This window comes from Eleginops maclovinus, chromosome 20, assembly GCF_036324505.1.
Source record: "Eleginops maclovinus isolate JMC-PN-2008 ecotype Puerto Natales chromosome 20, JC_Emac_rtc_rv5, whole genome shotgun sequence".
In the NCBI taxonomy this organism is placed as follows: Eukaryota; Metazoa; Chordata; class Actinopteri; order Perciformes; family Eleginopidae; genus Eleginops; species Eleginops maclovinus.
Genome location: NC_086368.1, coordinates 29,314,687 through 29,338,447, shown reverse-complemented (window position 1 = coordinate 29,338,447; position 23,761 = coordinate 29,314,687). Strand labels below are relative to the sequence as shown.

Here is a 23,761-nt window from a genome sequence, read left to right as displayed (position 1 = left end):
TTATATTTAGCCGCCCTTTCTAATATTCACCCTTGTTTCCATGAGGTATGCTTCTCCCAGCTCACTGGTGTTATAATGCAGCACAAAAAGCACTAACCTGCATTATTCACGAGCAGCAGACGTACAACAACCAATCTCCCTCAATCGCTCCATCCTGTCCTCTATTTATATTCTGTCTCTTATTGCCTTTCTTTTGTCCGTCCGTCCTCTGACTCCGTCTTTACGTCCGCGCTGTCCCCGGAGGAAATCTCAAGGAGAGTCTCGTCTAATAAAACCAGACAGAAACTGAAGTCCCAGACAATGGTTGAAAGTATTAAATATGAACACTACGTGATGCTTCTTCTGAATGTAATTCGAGGCTGAGTGAAATGCTCGGGGCTCGAAGCGCTTTCATTTTGTGGAGAAAAGTGTGTGAATTGACACCCAAACCACTGTAGAAACACAGTGCCTGTGTGGATCTGACATGATGCAACAGCATGCATTCTGGGTAAATCTGCTCATTCTGTGCTGTGTAGGGGGGGTTTAAATACAGGCAAATTCTCCCTGCTCTTGATAGCTTCTCATGATTACCAGCCATAGCTTTATCTGGGCGTAACCGATTAGCGTTCTACCTCTAATGATCTGCCAGGTATATCTTATGCTCCAGAACTGTGTTCAACATCACAAAGAAGTAAACATAACCAGCTGTTCGGGTCACAGGTCAAACCTTCTTTACTGGATTGGCGACTCTGAGCTGGGTTTTCTTTGTTGGAAACCTTTAAGTCTATCGTGCTCTTCCTCGTTTCTCAAGATCGCCAACCCAAGCTGTAACTGTGCTAACGGGGCTAAACCCACTAGCACGTAAAACAGCTGTTCGCCGTACCAAACATTATTTACGGGTTCAAAACAAATACACATCCATACACGTCTCTCAGAATTAAATAACCACATTTAAGACGAGGCGTGTTGTGTTTTTCCTGACGGTGGTTACAGCGGTCCACCTCTCTGCTGCTCTACAGGATATCATAACAGAACTTCTCTCACGCTGCTTTAGTCCTGGTCGAATGGACGCCTGTGATCTGATGTCTTCTTAATAAATCATGTATGAAACTGACATTTGAGGATCGCTGTGAGGAAGGACTTTAGACTGAGTTTCATCGCAGGTTTAAGACTCTTCAGTTTTGGGATTTATAGCTTCTCAATTTTCATTTTTTCTACTTTTCTTGGTTTTAGTTGATTCTAAGGTGATTAAGTTATATATATTTTGGAATTGAAAGGTTTGAAAACACTTTTTCCTTAACTTAAATTTACCAGATGACTTTGGAAAATCATTTGGCAGTTTAATCGAAAGTATAAATAGTTGTTAGTTCCTCTAACAACATTTTTAATCCTCAGCTTGTTCCAAATAATGACATCTGATATTGTGTATTTGAAGGAACTATTTAAACTCTGATCACTTTGTCAGAATAATTATTAGTTAATTATTACTTTACTTTTTAGTCTCTTATTTTATTTCATTCTTAAATTTCACGTAACCCGATTCCCCCCCAGGATAAATAGATAAACCCAGGTGTTCTGTTGACTCTGAGGGTCCTATAAGTATAAAGGTGTGTTCACAGTGAAGTTTAAAGCAGTGTTGACCCTCTCGTTCTCTCTGCAGGACCTCTGCGTTATTTTACCTCCATTGATTGTGTTTCATAAATATCTGAGTGCTGCTGGTAAAGGCTGAGAGGATGAATCCCCCCGGGGTGTGGGGGGGGGGAGGTAAATCAGCATCAGGTCCCTATCAGTCCTGCGGCTCGAAGGGGAAGAGATGTAGTGTCGATGAGCGGCTGTAGCACTCTGACTGAAATAGAAACACTTATCAGACACCTCGATCAGTCCGGAGTTTTTATAAGGTGAACGTTTTTCCTAAGTGTCGCTAATGGAGGCTAACGATAACGCTGCACAGGAAGCCAACAACAGAGTGGTCACGCTGAGGCAGATTATATACACAGCAACCTGTCAGGATTTAATAAGGAACTACAGCACGGTCACATCCCTTCACGTCACCACCGCTAAGCTAAAGGCGGCTAATGTTGGGCTATAAAGGAACTACAGCACGGTCACATGACTTCAGGTCACCACCGCTAAGCTAAAGGCGGCTAATGTTGGGCTATAAAGGAACTACAGCACGGTCACATGACTTCACGTCACCACCGCTAAGCTAAAGGCGGCTAATGTTGGGCTATAAAGGAACTACAGCACGGTCACATGACTTCACGTCACCACCGCTAAGCTAAAGGAGGCTAATGTTGGGATATAAAGGAACTACAGCACGGTCACATGACTTCAGGTCACCACCGTTAAGCTAAAGGAGGCTAATGTTGGGATATAAAGGAACTACAGCACGGTCACATGACTTCACGTCTCCACCGCTAAGCTAAAGGCGGCTAATGTTGGGCTATAAAGGAACTACAGCACGGTCACATGACTTCACGTCTCCACCGCTAAGCTACAGGTGGCTAATGTTTGGTGTGACGACGTTTCCAGTTTTAGGAACTTAGCATAGTTAGCTTTCCATCGGCTTTCATTACTCTGTTACTTCTGTATAAACTAAAGATGTAATGTGTGTGCGTTCAGGTGAACTCGTGGACGGTGGAGGAGCTCCGGCTGCGTCTGTCCTCTCTGGACCCTCAGATGGAGCAGGAGATCGAGGAGATCCGGCAGCGCTACCAGACCAAGAGGCAGCCCATCCTGGACGCCATCGAGGTCAAGAAGCGGCGGCAGCAGAACTTCTGAGGAGGAGGAGCGGGAGGTCTCTTTGGTCTCTGCGGCAGATTTAACAAACGACAGCTGAGTATATCTGTTATGAGACGTGAAGATGTGGAAAACTGTGCGAAGACTTCTGATGATGGAACTGCTGGAGAAGAACTTCCAAAGAGCCGGACGTTAGTGACAATATTTCTGCCTGTTTGGAGTCTTCAAAAACCCTTTCCTGGATTTCAGAAAAGACGCTTCTGAAACATACATTCTGTCTCCCATCTGCTGGACTCTCTTTCTGTTTGTTACACAGCGACGATTGTTCAAATCGCTTTAGTTTTCTACTGAACCGTGCGGTACAATATCATTTGACCTGCTGACTGCTCGACTGGTACTCTTTACGTCCTCAAATGTCTCTCTCATTGTTGCTGCTCAGTGTTCTCAGTCTTTACCCTGTCTTAAAAAGGGTTCAGAAAAAAAAAAAAAAGGCTTCAAATGGAAACGATTAGTTTGCTCCACATCGTGTCCGTGTGCTTCGGATCAGTCGTATTGAATATGAGGAATTTAAACTCTGATCACAAAAGCAACGTCTCTTACGGTACAAGGTCCTTCTTTTTAGTTCTACAAATTCCAGCAGAAGATTTAAAAACCAATGAAAGAACATCATCATAGTGTTTTATATTAAAGATTAGAAGCAGAGTGTTTTAAGATACCGTTCTAATCTTACCTTTTAAATTACTGGATCATTTTACCTCTTTGTGTTTCACAGTTCTGGAGTCCCGCATTAATATTTTAGGGGCCTTTAATCCCCTCCAGTGTCCAGTTTTATTCCCGTGTCCATCATCTCTTTTCGCTCAGTCAGCTAAAAAACAAAGACCTGGACCGGGTTCAACAAAGCTTTTATTTCCTGGATTTATTATTTCTGATTTGGCACTGAAACCACATCGCCCCCATCCCCCCGAAAACAGGAAGCGGCCCTTCAGCGCTCCTCCTCTCCAGACGCTCTGCTTTCTACCCGCAGCACAGAAACGCTTATATTTTTCTAGGTAGGTTCAGAGGTCACAGAGGAGGATTAAAAACCAGCCTCTCAGGTCAGAAACTCCTCAGGGTGTAAAATAATAGTCTGTTTATAAATGAGCACAACAGCTGAGTCTGTGTATTGTGGTTTAGATCGACGAGTTAAAGGGTTCAATCACCGAAACGAGACGCCTTTTATTAAGTTGTATTGAAATAATCAGCGGCGGAGATGCGTCTGATGTTTCTGGAGATAAACTCAGTTTGAGGTTAAATTTCAGTTTCGTTTTGCACGTTTTTGTCTCGTGAGCACAATTCATCTCCTCTTCTGTTACGAAACAAAAGGGATTTTTCTGTCTGCCTTATTTTGGATGTTCTGCTGTGATGTTTGTGACAGTGATCCACTGTAGTTACAAACAAATGAGAAAACAGAGACGGAGGGTTCATTTCTTTAAAGTAACATTCTGAATTTCAGGTCAAAATGTGTAAATTAACGGATTATAAAGTCACACATTTACAAGAATGTTTTAGTTTCAAACAAAAAAACTGTATTTTTACAGCTTTCCCTTAAACCTCTAACCCTAATCTCCAAATAATATCCAATTAACTAATTAACCCTCAAAAATCCTGATTTGTTTCTTGGAATATAATCTCCTTCCAGGGGCTCTGTATTTATTTTTAACCTACAATGGCCCTGATTATAACATGTTTCTGGTCAGAATAAGGGAAAATATATTTTCAATAACGCAGCTTGATTGTTATATTTGGAGGTCTGATGTTTTGGTGCTCGTCGTGAAACCCCACCTCAGAAACGTAGTCGTTGTCACTGGATATTAAAATGTTTGGACATTTCTGAATGCTTTTTTTTTTGCTTTAAATGATTGTTATTTTTTGGTTATTGAATGAAAAATAAACCACTGCAGGTATAAGTTCAAAGAATCATCACCAGTTTGTGACAAGGATCTGAAATACAGTAAAGTCGTGGCTTGGTGGAATCACTTAGCGAGGCTTTAATTTATTTAATGAGTGAATCGGTTAAATGTCTAAAACCTGCTGAAACATATCAAGTGTTTATTTATTCATTATGTTTGCAGCCCAGGTATCTCTCTATCTGGTTGATTTTCATTGTAGACCTCAGCTGTTTCTATGTTTTGGTTCATTAACTCTCAGTAATAGGAAGTTAAACTTTGTGAGTAGGAAGTGTTTAAACTCAAGGCATCATTGATCCTTTAAAACTGTGACGCATCACCACCAGGGAAGGTGGGAACACATACAGTTTCTCTGCTTCCTCTTTGTGCAAATTTTGTATTTTTTCTGACGTTTTTACTCATTCTTTCGGAGCTCTTTTTGGTTCGCGCGCTTCCTGTTTGCCTGAAAAGTTTCTGAAGTTTATTTTACGCTTACAGTGTGCAGAGGAGGTCGTGCATAAGATCCCTGATGTTTGGTTTGTGTATTTTGTTTGCCTGTCTAATAAAAGCTAAGGAAGGTTTCAGCTCTGTCTTATTTTTGTATTTTGACCTGTGGATTATTATTGAGTTTAAACGCTCACTGTAGTACAAGAGCAGGAGGAAGAATTCAGATGCTGTACTTCAGTAACAGTAGAAATACCAACTAAAACAAACATTATATTGGAGGTAAAAGTCAAGTGGAATGAAAGTGTGTATCCGCTACCATAGATACTTTTCAGCCAAAATAGCAAAGATGAATATTTAATCAGCTGAAACCCGAAACTGATCCCTGTCCTTCACTGGGACGGAAATAAGGTCTGTCTGTGTTTTGCCTGACAATAATAGTTTCGATTTTCCACGACACTATCCCAGGGAACTTCTTTCAAAGGGATCAAAGAGTCCTCTCCCTGCTGATGTTCAGGTGTATATCAGTATGTAGTGTCTCTACTTTAAGAGTCCTCTCCTGCTGATGTTCAGGTGTATATCAGTATGTAGTATCTCTACTTTAAAGAGTCCTCTCCTGCTGATGTTCAGGTGTATATCAGTATGTAGTGTCTCTACTTTAAAGAGTCCTCTCCTGCTGATGTTCAGGTGTATATCAGTATGTAGCTTCTCTACTTTAAAGAGTCCTCTCCTGCTGATGTTCAGGTGTATATCAGTATGTAGTGTCTCTACTTTAAAGAGTCCTCTCCTGCTGATGTTCAGGTGTATATCAGTAGTAGTACTTAAGAGTCCTCTCCTGCTGATGTTCAGGTGTATATCAGTATGTAGAGTCTCTACTTTAAAGAGTCCTCTCCTGCTGATGTTCAGGTGTAATCAGTATGTAGTGTCTCTACTTTAAAGAGTCCTCTCCTGCTGATGTTCAGGTGTATATCAGTATGTAGAGTCTCTACTTTAAAGAGTCCTCTCCTGCTGATGTTCAGGTGTATATCAGTATGTTAGGCCTTCCGTCATCCATCCTTTCTTGTTGACTTTCACAACAATTCCTCTCGAGAATTTTTCTTTTGGCATCGTGATGCGTTTAAAAATCAACATCGGTGGAAGCTTTCCTCCCGATGCCGTGCAGCTCAGAACACAGGTGAAGTGCGTTTTTTTATGCCCAGTTGTTTTCAGCGTGACTGATGATTCGCTTCAACTTGAAAGCTGCATCATATGCATTTCTCCTTTGCAGACCATTTACATGCACTAAAACCTACTTAACACTCTACAGGAAAGAACCCCAAAAGGCATAACAGGGTCCCTTTAAATAAAACCTTTCACAGAGAAAACCTTGTTTTATTTCCTAACATCCCAGAGTGAATCCTGCTTATTTGAGTGAAACTATAACACAGATATATTGAGGGTTTTTTTACCCCCCGCTCTTTCAGTTTTCATAGTAGACTCTTGGCTTGTTTTCAGTTCCTGTTCGAGGGAGGATGGCGGTCGGGCGTGGAGCCACAGAGTTCATTAGCGGACGACTCTGAGATGACGGATCACCGCCGTCAGACTGACATTTAACATCACCATCAGTCCCAAAACACTCTGCTATATTACTGTATGTATCATAAGCTACTGAACACACACACACACACACACACACACACATTTCCTGATGCCACGTCACGGTTTCCAATTTATTCAGACGCATAAAGAAGCCCTATAATGTTTTTGGGGGGGGGTTCCCTTTCTTGTAGTGAGTTCTATAGGTTTTAGTGCATGTAAATGGTCTGCAAAGGCTAAACTCCCTGTCTTCCATCCAATAGGAGTTTGCTTCTATTAGCTAGTGCTCCAACACATTGTACGTGATAGGCTAAGGGGCGGGACATCTCTGAGCAGTTGACCTATCACAACAGTGCCGGCCAGCTGACCAATCAGAGCAGACTGGGCTCTGGTTTCAGACAGAGGGTGAAAAGAGGTACTGCAGCACAGGCAGTATGAGAAACATAAAGAGCTTTCTGAACATTGAAGCATGGAGACATGTCCCAGGAGAGGACTCTTTAAAGTAGAGACACTACATACTGACATACACCTGAACATCAGCAGGAGAGGACTCTTTAAAGTAGAGACGCTACATACTGATATACACCTGAACATCAGCAGGAGAGGACTCTTTAAAGTAGAGACGCTACATACTGATATACACCTGAACATCAGCAGGAGAGGACTCTTTAAAGTAGAGACACTACATACTGATATACACCTGAACATCAGCAGGAGAGGACTCTTTAAAGTAGAGATGCTACATACTGATATACACCTGAACATCAGCAGGAGAGGACTCTTTAAAGTAGAGACACTACATACTGATATACACCTGAACATCAGCAGGAGGACTCTTTAAAGTAGAGACACTACATACTGATATACACCTGAACATCAGCAGGAGAGGACTCTTTAAAGTAGAGACTCTACATACTGATATACACCTGAACATCAGCAGGAGAGGACTCTTTAAAGTAGAGACGCTACATACTGATATACACCTGAACATCAGCAGGAGAGGACTCTTTAAAGTAGAGACACTACATACTGATATACACCTGAACATCAGCAGGAGAGGACTCTTTAAAGTAGAGACACTACATACTGATATACACCTGATCATCAGCAGGAGAGGACTCTTTAAACATATTAGAGAACAGTGTAAACTTTGTGTTTCAACTTCTTCCACAAAAGTACTTTTCACAGTTCATCTGGATACTTTTTTATTTCATTGTGCATGCTTTCAGTTCACCCCTCCCACAGTCCTGCAGGACGTTGACCTCTTATTATGCTCAGTTATATTTGTCCTGCATTTCTTCACATCGAAACCCTCCAACATGCACAGATAACAGACAGTGTGTCATTGGAAGACCCAGATTTATAATCCTTTACTGTATGGACGCTCTCTTTCTCTTTAAAGGCAACAGCTCTGAGTTATTTATTGTTTCCACTCTCTGTTCAGTCATGCATCGACAGAAGATCCCACAGGATAATTCAACAGTTCCTACTACATCTTAGAGGCCTTGGATGAGATGAGAGTCTCATGATTAAATCAGAGATCTGGTTTGTGTCACTGGATTGACTCAACCCAAGAGAATTATAATTCATATCTCTAAACCTAGAAGTTTTAATGCATGTTAACATGGGGTTCAGGACTGCGGTTGCATCACCATGGCAGTAGGATTGCTCCGTCCGTAGCGTTATAATGGGCTGATGACCCTCACAGCGAGCGTCTGAACACAGTTCTGATGGCGGCTCCTCACAGCTGATGCAGCTCCTTCCTCTTCAGTATGGAGGAGTATGACGGATGCTCCACGTAGCTGTAGTTAATCACACCTCCGTCGTCCTCGTCGTCTATATCGTCCTCCTCCATGTCGTCAGTATCATCATCCTCCACCTCCATCTCCTCCTCTTCCTCCTCCGGCTCGTTCTCGCAGCTCATGTTGATCTTCCGGCGGTGGTTCTTCCTCACCGAGGCCTCCAGAGCTTTCTGCCGGCGGTAGAAGTGAGAGAACTTGTTGAAGATGATGGTGATGGGCAGCGCCACCACCAGCGTGCCGCCCAGGATGCAGCCGCTGGCCGCCAGCTTCCCGGCCACCGTGACGGGCACCACGTCTCCGTAGCCCACCGTGGTCATGCTGACCGTGCCCCACCACCAGCAGGCCGGGATGGTGTCCAGGCCCACGTCCTGAAAACAGAGACACAGGGGCTTAATATCTATGAGGTCTAGGATGTTCATGCTACATACATATGGTAAACCTTAATGTCTGAATGAACTCTTGTTATAGAAATAGTTATAATTGACAATATTTAATCATTATAATTTAAATATTAAATATTATTTAACGATTATTCTAATTTAGAGAATCTTTGTTCTGATTTTTATTTGTATTTATTTTATTTTATTAATAATAATAATAATAATAATAATAATAATAATATAATAATAATTTTATCAATATCTACTATTTTATTACTATTATTATTTTAGTATTATTAAAATAATACTTTTAATACATTTGTCGTTGATGTCTTGGCAAACAAATAAAATAAATAAAATAATAAGAATAAAGTAAATTATATATATATATTAAAACACCTTACAGACACCGACTAAAAGAAGAATTAAGAAGCATCAAAGAAGAAGTTAAATATATGTAAGTACAGAGTCAGAGTTAGATGTTACCTCTTCATATTCTGCAGTGTAAGCGATGCCGGAGAAGACGGAGACTCCCACAGCGAGGTACAGAAGCAGGATCCCCACCTCACGGTAACTGTGCTGCAGGAAACACACAGAAAACCATTATATTATATACTACTGTATTTGTTGTGAAGACTGGCTAAACAAATCCAGATCTTCCACATCACTACCAGTGTTTAGACCCCGAAATGGTTGTTATAAAGCCAACATTTTCCTCCAAAGCGAGAGTAAATCTGTGCTTGTTTGGGAGGAGAAGCCAACTTTAAATATGTATTTGAAATAATGGAGTTGATATGGAGGAAAGAAACCAATACTTCTCAGTATCACTTCTGATGCCGCTCACGAACCAGGAGCGAGGGTCCACTTACCAGTAAAGAATAAAACACATTACCTGAGACCATGATTCCTCTTTTCACATTACAGCTCATGCATGAGGAGTGGAGCTCATGGTAAGACGTAGAGAAGGTAACATGACCTGCTGTCCTGAGAGACTCGTCGTGATGTAATGGATCCCGGAGAAGCCGCTCTGTTATTACCTGAGGCTCTGTGCTGTAACTGATACACTTCCCATCGTACTGATAATGACATTACACGTCACAACAAAACTCAGCTGATTTAGACCTGGCTGATTTTCATCAAGAATGAAAGTTTGAAAGGAGAAATCCTGTTCCATCTAAAAAGCTTCACAAAACCCTGAATATCCTGCAGTAGTGATGAGAACAAATGGGACTTCTTTTTTGAATTTTGTTGTTTTCAAAATGTAAGAAACTCTCAGACCTTCCTCAACCTCCTGAGATCCTTTAGCCTTGGGAATGATTTCTATGTGAAGGACTTGAGACATTTCTTTCAGGAAAATACCAAAGGATGAGATGTTTAGAGCCAGTCTAACGACTTGTTCAAATGTAATTTTGGAAAATGAAGTGCTAAAAAAGATAGTAGGCTATGTCTGGTTAAAGGAAATCGTGAAGCTGAGTGAGCCATTAAGCGTCCAGCGCTAAAATCCTCACACAATTAAACCATTTGTATGAAACCAAATAAAAAATGACTTTAAATCTGTACCATGACAGTTTTGATTTAGGCCAACAATGAATGATGTCCTGGTGTTGGCTAAAAATAACCCCCAAAAAATGACTCAACAGGATGCAGGCAGGTGTTAGCAACTAGCTAACTGAGCCTAAATATGGCTAGGTTTAGCAAACTATTTGTAACCTCAATTGAGAAAAGGTTAGCTAGCTTACTTTTATCTCTGTTAAGCTATGGTTGGCCAGTTAAGACTCAAGTTGAGAAAAGGTTAGCCAGCTAGCTGTAATCTAAATTAAGATAAGGTTAGCCAGCTAGCTGTAATCTAAATTATGCTAAGGTTAGCCAGCTAGCTGTAATCTAAATTAAGATAAGGTTAGCCAGCTAGCTGTAATCTAAATTAAACTAAGGTTAGCCAGCTAGCTGTAATCTAAATTAAGATAAGGTTAGCCAGCTAGCTGTAATCTAAATTATGCTAAGGTTAGCCAGCTAGCTGTAATCTAAATTAAGATAAGGTTAGCCAGCTAGCTGTAATCTAAATTATGCTAAGGTTAGCCAGCTAGCTGTAATCTAAATTAAACTAAGGTTAGCCAGCTAGCTGTAATCTAAATTATGCTAAGGTTAGCCAGCTAGCTGTAATCTAAATTAAACTAAGGTTAGCCAGCTAGCTGTAATCTAAATTAAGATAAGGTTAGCCAGCTAGCTGTAATCTAAATTAAGATAAGGTTAGCCAGCTAGCTGTAATCTAAATTAAGATAAAGTTAGCCAGCTAGCTGTAATCTAAATTAAGATAATGTTAGCCAGCTAGCTGTAATCTAAATTAAGATAAGGTTAGCCAGCTAGCTGTAATCTAAATTAAACTAAGGTTAGCCAGCTAGCTGTAATCTAAATTAAGATAATGTTAGCCAGCTAGCTGTAATCTAAATTAAACTAAGGTTAGCCAGCTAGCTGTAATCTAAATTAAACTAAGGTTAGCCAGCTAGCTGTAATCTAAATTAAACTAAGGTTAGCCAGCTAGCTGTAATCTAAATTAAACTAAGGTTAGCCAGCTAGCTGTAATCTAAATTAAGATAAGGTTAGCCAGCTAGCTGTAATCTAAATTAAGATAAGGTTAGCCAGCTAGCTGTAATCTAAATTCAGATAAGGTTAGCCAGCTAGCTGTAATCTAAATTAAACTAAGGCTGCTAACTGAGCATACGTTTGGCTGAGTTCTCTAACCTTAGTTAAGCAGAGGTTAGCTAGCTAGCTGCTAGTATTAATATGGCGTTGGTTGCTTTGTAATCGTCAAAAGTGTCTGTAATAAGAACGATTTTTTGGAAGTTCTACTTAGTACTTGAATCAGTAATTATAATTATTCTCCAGTGCTGAAAACTGAATACTGTTTCCATTATGATGGATTTAAGATTGGACCGGGAAAGATGCTTGTTTTTTCTTCTTCTATGAACCTTCTCTGCAGTTTGAGAGTGCTTCACTCTGCTCCAGGTCGGAACAGATTAAGGGTGTCTTCTCATTACAAAACAACCAAAATGTCATCCAATAGGAGATGCTTTCAGTGATATAATCATCTGAAATATCAAAGTTGTTTGCATTAGAAACTAGTGTCCCTACGTTTCAATCTACAACAAATGCATCCAGAAACTATCAACCTTTCACTGCTTTAGTTTGTAAAACTTTTAGCCTCTACATTCCTGCATTGTGACCCTAAACCCCAATACCAGAAACTATTTTATTTCAGCCCACCCCTCCATCCGTCCCCCGCCCATCACCCTTCATCTGAAGCGTCTGCAGAAAAGGTCAACAGGCCGGAGCGTCACTCAGAAAATAAAAAATCAATCGCACCATTTTTATTTTCCTGCAGCGTTTCTGAGGTTTAATGTCAGCGTGTGTCTGCCGCGAGTCAGACAGACAGACGTTAAATAATTCAGTCCGTCTCACCCGCAGTGTCGCTCCCAGGGACCGCAGTCCTGTCGAGTGTCGAGCCAACTTCAGAACCCTGAAGACCCTCATCAACCTCAATACCTAAGAGGAGACAAGAGGGAGGGGGACGAGCTTCATGCATCTTTTCTATTTCTCTCCGCAGGATAATGGCACATTTCAATTCCCTTTCACATAACATACATTTCCCATATTTGCATGTTATAAATTTCCCGTCGAAACTACAATCATCTAAAGGATTTTGGGCTTTATTAATTAAAAGCTGGATCCCAGCAGCTCAGATCATTTGTCAGATAAAGCACACTGTGTTACAGATACGTCAGAAACTTTTGAGAGGAGTGATATTTAAAAATGTTATCTAGAAGTAGACTGTAGGTCTGCTGTTTACAAAAGAGAAAACATGATGTTCTTTTTGAATGATTTCCATCTGATAACATCTTTAAATGTGGAACGTATTTCTCTTACAGAAGGAGATCTCTGCACTGTAACTACTCGAGTATTTTAAGTACGTTAACTTGACCTTGTATTTATGCACCTACACCACATATTCCTATATTTCTTGAACAGAGGTTTATTATTATCTGCTCTTGTTTTTCCATTTTAACGTATTTTTCAGTTTTATAAACCCATCAATTCATCAGAGCAGCAAAGCTTTCTCATACATGTTTTAGATGTATTTTTGGGTCAATATTTGCTTTATATTCTCCCATTTTAATTTATCTTGCTGTGTTTTTGTTTGTAACATCATGTACCCATTCCTTGTACATTAAAAAAAACAATGAACCCTTTCACTTTGGTTCGGAGGTTACATGTAATGTCCATGCATTACACCTAGCTAAGGGCTAACCGGTATGAGTGTACCTGTATGAGTGTCCCCAGGCCTCCCAGCTCAGACTCGGCTCCCGGCACGAGGTCCAGCAGCAGCGTGATATAGATCGGAACCACGGACACCAAGTCGATGATGTTCAGAGGCTGGTAGAAGAACTTCCTCTTGTTGGGAGCGAGCAGCAGCCGCATCACCACCTCAGACACGGAGACAACAGTCAGTACAGAGTCAAATGCACGCTTAAGGGTCTTCAACATTTTCTCATGTTGTGTTAAACGTGCGTTTCCATCTGTATCACATTGCTGTTGATCTCCTCACCTCGAATGTGAACCAGCAGGTGCAGAAAACCTCCAGAGCCTGCCTGGTCGGGTCGTCAATCAACTTCTTTTCACTGTCAAAGTTCTGAGGGAGGAAACAGGAGCGAGGTAAGAGTGATCAAGGTGACACTTCCACTTGTATAACCTTATTTTTACCTCTTTGTTTTTGCACCAAATACAGGCAGGAGTCTAAACTGAAGAAAACATAAAAACATGATGTTTCTCGGGCAAGTTGTGCAGCTAAAATACACTTTTTAAATGATCTCTCTGCTGATTTGTGGATGTTGCATATAGATGAAACCCAGATGTACATACAGTGGAGGAAATAAGTATTTGATCCTCTGCCAATTTAGTCAGTTTACCCACTTACAAAGGAATGAACGGTCTGTAATTGTTATGGTAGGTTTATTTTCACAGTGAGAGACAGAATATCAAAACACAAATACAGAAATGTACATTAACAAAAAAAGATATACATTAATGTGCATTTCATTGGGGGAAATAAGTATTTGATCCTCTTTCAAAACATGCCTTAGCACTCGGTGGAGAAAGCGTTGTTGGACAGCACAGAGGTCAGATGCTTCTTGCAGTTGGTCTCCAGGTTTGCTCACATCTCAGGAGGGAGTTCGGTCCTCTCCTCTCTGCAGATTCTCTCAAACATCCTTAAGGTTTGGAGGCTGATGCTTGGCCACTGAAGCTTCAGCTCCCTCCACAGATTTTCTATGGGATGGAGGTCCGGAGACTGGCAAGGCCCCTCCATCACCTTAATGGGTTTCTTCTGTAGCCACTCCTTAGTTGCCTTGGCCGAATGTTTTGGGTCATTGTCGTGCTGGAAGACCTATCCATGTCCCATTTTCAGTGTCCTGGCTGAGGGAAGGAGGTTATCAGCCAATATTGTACGATACATGGCCCCCTCCATCCTCCCGTCGATGCAGTGAATAGCCCTGACCTCTTAGCGGAGAAACCCCCCCAAAGCATCATGTTTCCACCTCCATGCTTGAGGCTGGGGATGGTGTTCTTCAGGTAATAGTCACCATTTCTCTTCCTCCAAACAAGACATGTCAAACTGATGCCTAAGATCTTGATTCTGGTCTCATCTGACCACATCACCTTCTCATCAGCCTTCTCTCGATCCTTCAGAGGATCCCTGGCAGACTTCAGACGGCTTTTACATGTGCCTTCTTGAGGCAGCGTCTCAAGGGGGACCTTGAGGCGCTGCAGGATTTGAATCCATTACAGCGCAGTGTGTTACCAAAAGTTTTCTTGGAGACTGTGACCCCAACTGCCTTCAGATCATTAACAAGCCCCTCCAGTGTAGTTATTGGCTGACCCCTCACCTTTCTCTTGATCATTGATGCCCCAGGGGCGAGATCTTAGATGGTGGAGCTCCAGACCGAGGGCGATTGATGGTCATTTTGTGCTTGCAGGTGGTCTTGTAGTTTATTCCAGCCTGGTCTACTGGTCTGATTGATTGACTGTGGACAGCTGCCTTTGATCCAGGTAACGAGTTGACATCAGGAGTTCTTTCTTAAAGCGAGAGGACTTTTTTAACCGGTCCGTGGGAGCCAGAATCCTTGTTGATTGCAAGGGGTTCAAATACTTATTAAATGCAAATAAATGTATATCTTTTATCTTTTTGAATGTAATTTTCTGGATTTGTGTTTTGATATTCTGTCTCTCACTGTTAAAATAAACCTACCATAAAAATACAGACTGTTCATTTCTTTGTAAGTGGTTAAACTGACTAAATTGGCAGAGGATCAAACACTTATTTCCTCCACTGTATATCCTCAGAAAGCAAACGTTAGACTGAATCTAAACATGTGTGTGTCACGTCTGTGTGTTCAGATTTCACCGAGATATGACTCTGAGAACCCACCTGATACTCGGGGATGCTGTTGATGCACATGGTGGCGACGGAGGTGAGCACCACGCTGATGGAGACCAGGCTGAACAGCTTGCTGGGGATGGAGTACCCCGGGTTCTCGAGCGTCAGCCACAAACACTTCCTGATGTTCCCGTGACGGACCTCCTGGAAGTGCTTCATGTCCCTGAGAGGACAGAGGAGGAGGTGAGTCTGTCTGCTTTATTAATCCTCTGCTCACAGGTTAGAAGGAGTCTCTCTACCTGTTGAGGTCCGATATCTCGTCCACGGACGTGTCGATGCTGCTGACGTCGCTGTCGTCGTCCCAGCTGTGGTGCCGACTGCTCTCCAGCTTTCGGTCATGGAACCGGTAGCTGCAGCAGCTGTCCAGGAAGAACTCGTTGATGCCCCAGTACTCGATCTCCTGACTGCCAGGGGGAACAGGAGACGTATCAGGTCAGTGTGAGCACGAGTAGGAGTCTGATAAGGCTTTTAAATCATGAAAAATAATATTGAAGAAATATATAAAAACATCCGGAAACTCTCACACAAGTCCATTAATTCAGTCGATGCTCATTGATTCAGAAACTCATGCTTTTAAAGGAAAGTTTGGATTTAGGGTTGCACTTAACCTGCACTCACACACCTGCAGCAAAATGTTTCCAGCACACCTGAGCTTAGGGTTTCAGTTTAAGGGGTCTCATTCTGCTTTTGGGGGTTTTTCCTCTCCTGTAGTGTGTTGAATAGGTTTATGTGCATGTAAATGGTCTGCAAAGGCCTAAATCCCAACGTTCTACTGTTGTGGTCCTACACCATGCATGCAAGGCTTTCAAGTTGACACATCTTTCTTCAAGTATATTTGCTGTGTGTTTTCCTGTGAGTCTCGCAGATGTAAACCATGAGGCCGACCTGAAGGAGAACACACACAGCTCCTCCATGATGTGAAGTTTCCCCGTCTGGTAGAAGTGCAGAACGTACGGAAACAGGCCGGGGTTCCTATCGAAGTAAAACTCCTTCTGCTGCACGTCGTAGTCATCACACACCTGCAGGGAGGGAAGTTAAAGAGAGAGAACTGATGTGAGAGAGGGAGGAGAAAGGATCTACTGTTTACAAGACAAACCTCCCCCCCCCCACCTGCAGGATGTCCTCCTCGGAGTCGCAGGCCAGCAGTTTTCCCAGTCTGGTGTCGGGGAACTTCTTCAGCGTGCTGCAGCAGAGGCTCCTCTTCAGACCCCCAACGTTCACGTGGAGCAGACCCTCCTCCGAGTCCTGCAGGACCCAGCCCGGCAGCCTCTCCTTCACCATGGTTCTGCTGCACACAGTCAGTGTTGTCAATCAATCATTCAAATGTAATTGACAAAGCCTAACGTCAGGGGGCTTTACAGTGTGCACAGAATACGACCCCCCGTCCATAAACCCTCCACTCCGACAAGGAAAATCTCCCAAAGAAACGCCACGAATAACAGGGACCTCGGTGAGAGCCACAGAGGAGGGTCCCTCTCAAAGGATGGAGGGGCGTGCAATAGATGTTGTGTGTATAGATTAGAAATAGAACAATGATGATGTGAGTTGTGTGTGTGTTCTGTGCCGCAGAGCTCAATTGTACCGAAAAATCTGACTTTTTTTCTCAAAATCAAAACAATTTGACTTTTTCTGAAAATTCTGACTTTTTTCACTGTATATTTTTTCCTCAAAATCTCAGAATTCTTACTTTTTTCAAATTGCTGTAGTTAAAACACATCAATGAGCCACACTGTTCACCACCATGAACACACACACACACACACTGTAGTTTATATTGATTCACTCCCACACACACCATCCTGCTGACACAAATACTCATTACAGCACTAACGTTGGAATTAATCCACCGGTGAAAATAGTCCCTTTTGTTTGTCTGGATAAAACTACAGAGGTCCGTTTCAGTGGGAAGTTACAGAGGACACGATGAGCTGTGGGCTTCTTTTGGAATTGCTAAAACCAACACACTTTGATGAAGTGAAAAAATATAAACAAAAACAAATGAGGAGCTGTTTTAGGAAAACACAGACTTCATTTGTGAGGCCGTTTGGAAAAGCATCACTTAATTAAATTCCCTCTGGAGGTAACTCTGGGATTTTTGCCTTTGCAGACCATTTACATGCACTAAAAACCTATATAACACACTAAAGGAAAAGGAAAAACCCCAAAAAGCAGAATAGCATCTTCAGAAAGAGCTGAGACAAAGGCAGGGTGTCAGAAAGTATGGTTTGTTTGGATCTGTCCTTCACACACAGCATGACACCGGCCTCCAGATATTTTGAGTGAGTGACATTGAACTCTTTATGAAAGGGTTTATTTAATCTAAAGCTGAATCAGCAATAACTTTCTGGCAACAAAGACCCAGATCTAATTTTTCTGCTCCCGATGTTTACGCTCCTGTTGTAAGATGGAGGCACTCTCATTTCATCTACTCTGCTAAATGCACTCCGGACACTAATTTGATCTACGGGGTGTTCTGAAGTTAAAAACAAAAACACAGCGTGCGTTGGTCCAGAGCCAGAAAGCGTTTACTGGATTTCAGATCTTTTCAGATTGAAGTATGGATGCCAAAACACAGATCATAACGAGAGTTGTGTTCAGCATTATCATGCCTCAAAGCATCTCGTCTCCATGTGATCACAGAGAAGCAGCCAAAACAGAAAGTAACTCCCACTCTCGCTCCTCTACTGTACTCTGCTCACTCCCACACACACACACACACACACACACACACACACACACACACACACACACACACACACACACACACACACACACACACACACACACACACACACACACACACACACACACGCACACACACACACAATGAAATCTCTGCACAGATGATTAAAAGTATTGTGAATATTCTAAGTTGCTCTCCTGCCGCAAAGTGTTCCCTAAATATATGTTTTTACAGCACAATGTTAATATCAGTGCCAGGAAACAAAATGAGTTCAAATTTCGTTCTTTTTTATATTGCTTAGCAACAAGTGCAGTTTTAGGGAATAAAGATGAAATAAGGATCATCATATCTTTAGGAAACGTGTTTAAAGGGGCCCTATCCTGCTTAGTGTTTTGATCCTCTGCTGTGCTTCATTGTTCAGAAAGCTCTTTATGTTTCTCATACTGCCTGTGCTGCAGCTCCTCTTTTCACCCTCTGTCTGAAACCAGAGCCCAGTCTGCTCTGATTGGTTAGCTGGCCAGCTTAGCCTATCACGTAGGATCTGTTGGAGCGCTAGCCAATAGAAGTGAAAAGGAACACAGGGATTTTAGCCTTTGCAGACCATTCACATGCACTAAAACCTATCGAACTCACTACAGGAGAGGGAAAACCCCTTTAACTGGGATCCTTAACTCAGGCATGCTGGAAACACTTGCCTCCTGGCGTGAATTCATCCTAATCTCTGCAGCTGTTCCACACTGACAGGAGTGAGAGTGCAGCTGTAATGTGATAAATGCAGAGTGTAGGAAATGGCCTCACAGACAGGTGTTAACCTAATGTGGAGCTAATGGCGCTCAGATTTAATCCGGTGTCTCTCTGCAGAGTGAGAGGGCTCAGAGTTTACTGAGGCAGCAGATCAGTCTGCAGGAGGAGGAGGTGGGAGTGCGTGTGGGAAGCTTTATAGCTTTATAAAGGCCACGCTGGAAAGTAACTAATTACTCAAATGCTAAAGGTGCATCTCAATAACTTAGAATATCGTGGAAAAGTCAACAAAAAAAGAAACTCATGTATTAAATGGATTCATTACACAAAGTGAAATCGGTCAAGCCTTTATTTGTCTTAATCTTGATGACTACGGCTTACAGCTAATGAAAACCCAAAAATCAGTATCTCAGAAAATTAGAATGTTGTGAAAAAGTTCAAATTGTAGACTCAGCTGATTAACTCAGAACTCCTGCAGGGGTGTCCTGAGCCTTTAAATGGTTTCTCAATCTGCTTCAGTAGACTTCACAATCATGGGGAAGACTGCTGACTTGACAGATGTCCAGAAGACCGTCATTGACACCCCCCACAAGGAGGGTAAGCCTCAAAAGGTCATGCTAAAGAAGCTTGCTGTTCACAGAGTGCTGTATCCAAGCATCTTCATAGTGTGGTAGGAAAAGGTGCTCAAGCAACAGGGATAAGCGCAGCCTTGAGAGGATTGTCAAGAAAAGGCCATTCAACAATTTAGGGAGGCTTCACAAGGAATGGACTGAGGCTGGACTCAGTGCATCAAGAGCCCCCACACACAGACGTATCCAGGACATGGACTACAACTGTCCTCGTGTCAAGCTACTCCTGAACCAGAGACAACGTCAGAAGCGTCTTACCTGGGCTAAGGAGAAGAAGAACAGGTCTATTGCTCAGTGGTCCAAAGTACATTTTGCATTTCATTTGGAAATCAAAGTCCCAGAGTCTGGAGGAAGAGTGGAGAGGTACAGAATCCACGTTGCTTGAAGTCCAGTGTGAAGTTTCCACAGTCGGTGATGATTTGGGGATCAATGTCCTCTGCTGGTGTCGGTCCACCGTGTTTTCTCAAGTCAAAGGTCAACGCAGCCGTCTACCAGGAGGTTTTAGAGCACTGCATGCTTCTTTCTTCTCACAAGCTTTATGGAGATGCTGATTTCATTTTCCAGCAGCACTCAGCCCCTGCCCACACTGCCAAAAGTACTATGACCTGGTTTAACGACCAAGGAATTACTGTGCTTGATTGGTCAGCCTGACCTGAACCCTGTAGAGAATCTATGGGGCATTGTCAAGAGGAAGATGAGCGACACGAGACCCAAAAATGCAGACGAGCTGAAGGCCGCTATCAAAGCAACCTGGGCTTCCTTAACACCTCCGCAGCGCCCCAGGCTGATCGCCTCCATGCCACGTCACATCAATGCAGTAATTCATGCAAAAGGAGGCCCAACCAAGTACTGAGTGCAAACATATGAACATACTTTTCAGAAGGCCGACATTTCTGGATTAAACATCGTTTTTTTTATTGGTCTTGTGTAATATTCTAATTTTCTGAGATACTGATTTTTGGGTTGTCATTAGCTGTAAGCCGTAGTCCTCAAGATTAAGACGAATAAAGGTTTGACAGATTTCACTTTGTGTAATGAATCCATTTAATATGTGAGTGAAACATTTTTAATTGACTTAATGAAATAGAGGAACCTTTCCACGATATTCCAATCTATTGAGATGCACCTGTACCTCAGCCAAGAGCAGACGAGAGGTTCTTCTCCATGTTCTGCTGTTTTGTTTTTGGATAGCCATCCTCTGGAGATCGCTGTAGTGTCTGTTAAACCTTTGATAACCATCTAGAATATTATGCAAAGTCTGGAGTCTCCATTAATAGTTCAACTCCTTTTTGGTCCAGTTTCTTGCAGGTATTTTGTGGTTGTTTGGTAATTCTTAAGCATCTCTTTCGTTGTTATTGGTATTAGCAGTAGAACTTTTTGTCCATTGCTCTGAAGTTGTTTTGTATCTCCTCTTGGTTATGTGTGTCTCTTTGTCCTTCACTTGGTGGTAATTACTCACCTCTGAGTCGTTCTCTGAGGTGGTTTTGTGTCTCTTTGCATTTTTCTATTTTCTATTTCTAATGTTCTGTGTCTCTCAGTAGTTGTTTTGTGTGTCTTTGTTTTTGACTTGATTTTGTATACATTTTCCACCTCTGTAGTTTTTTTGTGTTGTCTCTCTGTAGTTGTTTTGTGGCTCTTGCTATTTTGTTTGTGTATATTCGTTTTGTGTCTCTTTGTGTTTGTTTGTGTTTTGCATCACTTTATAGTAGTTTTGTGTTATTGTTTTCCATCCTTTGTGCTCGTCCGATTGATTTTCCAACGAGGATGTGAACACAGGCTTGAGGCTTATGATCCAACTAACTCACCACTTTCTGAAACTTGTGGGGGGGACAAACAGATTCCTGGAGGAATAATACCCTGATGTTAAAGATGCCACCTTTAATAGCTTTGCAGAGAATCCCCGTTATTGTTGTTTGTTTACTTTCCTCCTGTTGCAAAATAACAACAGTAGAGAATGATAGGCCAAGCTACTGCAGTCCGCTCTGCATCCCTGTTTGCAGAGAAAATGATCCTTGAATCCTTGAAGATTTTGCAAGCATCAAACAAAGGTAAAGACAGTAGTGGGACACTGTGTCTCGCTCCCCCCCCACCCCCACCCACACTCTCTCTCTCTGTCTATAATTACATGAGGGTCCCTGCTGAGCTCTCGGGGGAAGGACCGTGCTGCATATACAGAAATAAAGTTGATCTATAATTCAGCACAAAGGAAGCACTGCAGCTTCAAATCTCAGCGGGGGTAAAATGCATCAACAACCAACAGGAAAACAACATGCGGACAACATGGAGACAACATGGAGACAACATGGAGACAACATGGAGACAACATGGAGACAACAAGGAGACAACATGGAGACAACAAGGAGACAACATGCGGACAACATGGAGACAACATGGAGACAACAAGGAGACAACATGCGGACAACATGGAGACAACATGGAGACAACATGGAGACAACATGGAGACAACATGGAGACAACAAGGAGACAACATGCGGACAACATGGAGACAACATGGAGACAACATGGAGACAACAAGGAGACAACATGCGGACAACATGGAGACAACATGGAGACAACATGGAGACAACAAGGAGACAACATGGAGACAACATGGAGACAACATGCAGACAACATGGAGACAACATGGAGACAACATGGAGACAACATGGAGACAACATGCAGACAACATGGAGACAACATGGAGACAACAAGGAGACAACAAGGAGACAACATGGAGACAACATGCAGACAACATGGAGACAGAATTTGACATTAATTAGTCCTCCATTTTACTAACCCTGACACATAATATGTAAATAACATATTCTTTGTACCACTGTATTCTGATGTCTGATGTTCAATTCCACTTTGCACATGTTTGATGTATGTGTATCCCATGTCTATATTACAGTTATTGTAGTTTTATATATACCATCTTGCATTCTAGCTCATCACTTTATATATGATGTAGTGTGTACTGCTTTTAAAGTGTTGATTTGTATATATTGCTACCCCCCTGCAGTGACTTGCTAACCTGCTGCTGCTGTAACTTCATAAATAACATTTGGATAAATAAAGAACATCTTTCGCATGAAATTACATTACAACTACAGGCTTTTGTGCATTATAATAGTGTTAATTAAGACTTACCTGCTGTGGTTTGGTCACCGGATGAGCATCCTCCTCAGAAGTCACATTCACCCCATGATGCGTTTTTAAGTTTCTTACTTTCACGCTTTAAAAACAGCTGACATGTCACTCAGGAACCGGCAGAAAAACAGCAAGTTTCTCCTGATAAAGAACGTTCAAAGACAACCTGAAGTCTTCCTGAGATAATGAAGAGAAGAGAGGAGGTAACAGTCCGCTGGGTTTCGACTTTCCTCCATCTGAAGCTCGGTTCCTCTGTCTTCTCTGCGAGGAAGTCTTCGGGTGTTTCCGGCAAATTCCGGAACACGATCGCCTCTCCGAACAAGAAATGCTTCATCAGAATTTCTTTATTTGTCCCGCAGCGGGGAAATATACATTACAGTCAGAGGGAGTAACTATACTCAAGTACTGTACTTAAGTATAGTTTCGAGGTACTTGTACTTTACTTGACTATTTCAATGTTATGCTACGTTGTACATTTAAAAGTTTGTACTTCCACTTTTACTCAAGAACCAGATCTGAGTACTTCTTCCACCTCTGGATTTTGTGCTTGAGTAAAGTAGAAGTACTCAGATCTTGTACTTGAGTAAAGTAGAAGTACTCAGGTCTTGTACTTGAGTAAAGTAGAAGTACTCAGGTCTTGTACTTGAGTAAAGTAGAAGTACTCAGATCTTGTACTTGAGTAAAGTAGAAGTACTCAGATCTTGTACTTGAGTAAAGTAGAAGTACTCAGATATTGTACTTGAGTAAAGTAGAAGTACTCAGATCTTGTACTTGAGTAAAAGTAGAAGTACTCAGATCTCGTACTTGAGTAAAGTATAAGCACTCAGATCTTGTACTTGAGTAAAGTAGAAGTACTCAGATCTTGTACTTGAGTAAAGTAGAAGTATTCAGATCTTGTACTTGAGTAAAGTAGAAGTACTCAGGTCTTGTACTTGAGTAAAAGTAGAAGTACTCAGATCTTGTACTTGAGTAAAGTAGAAGTACTCAGGTCTTGTACTTGAGTAAAGTAGAAGTACTCAGGTCTTGTACTTGAGTAAAGTAGAAGTACTCAGGTCTTGTACTTGAGTAAAGTAGAAGTACTCAGGTCTTGTACTTGAGTAAAGTAGAAGTACTCAGATCTTGTACTTGAGTAAAGTAGAAGTACTCAGGTCTTGTACTTGAGTAAAGTAGAAGTACCAGAGTGTAGGAATACTCTGTCACAGTGAAAGTATTCTAAATGTTCCTCCA

At 41.9% G+C, this 23,761-nt stretch overlaps 2 protein-coding genes across 2 annotated transcripts in view; one reads left to right on the top strand and one right to left on the bottom strand.

Annotated features, from left to right (window-relative positions):
- The window catches only part of LOC134882558 (serine/threonine-protein kinase 3/4-like), a 29,968-nt gene extending 24,741 nt beyond the window's left edge, over window positions 1-5,227 (top strand). Inside the window, exon 11 of the mRNA XM_063910338.1 lies at window positions 2,602-5,227. Coding sequence (XP_063766408.1) covers window positions 2,602-2,760 — 159 coding nt within the window. The 3' untranslated portion in view covers window positions 2,761-5,227. The remainder of the gene's footprint in view (window positions 1-2,601) is intronic.
- A 2,527-nt stretch (window positions 5,228-7,754) lies between these two features.
- si:dkey-43k4.5 (potassium voltage-gated channel subfamily S member 2) lies at window positions 7,755-22,755 on the bottom strand. The gene is made up of 10 exons (XM_063910337.1): window positions 22,535-22,755; window positions 16,442-16,619; window positions 16,217-16,350; window positions 15,571-15,735; window positions 15,323-15,494; window positions 13,445-13,528; window positions 13,162-13,323; window positions 12,301-12,384; window positions 9,331-9,423; window positions 7,755-8,832 (listed from the first exon to the last, which is right to left on the bottom strand). Exons 2-10 carry the CDS (start codon window positions 16,610-16,612, stop codon window positions 8,404-8,406), a joined length of 1,494 nt encoding a protein of 497 aa, XP_063766407.1. The 5' UTR covers window positions 16,613-16,619; window positions 22,535-22,755; the 3' UTR covers window positions 7,755-8,403.
- Between the last annotated feature and the right edge of the window lie 1,006 nt (window positions 22,756-23,761).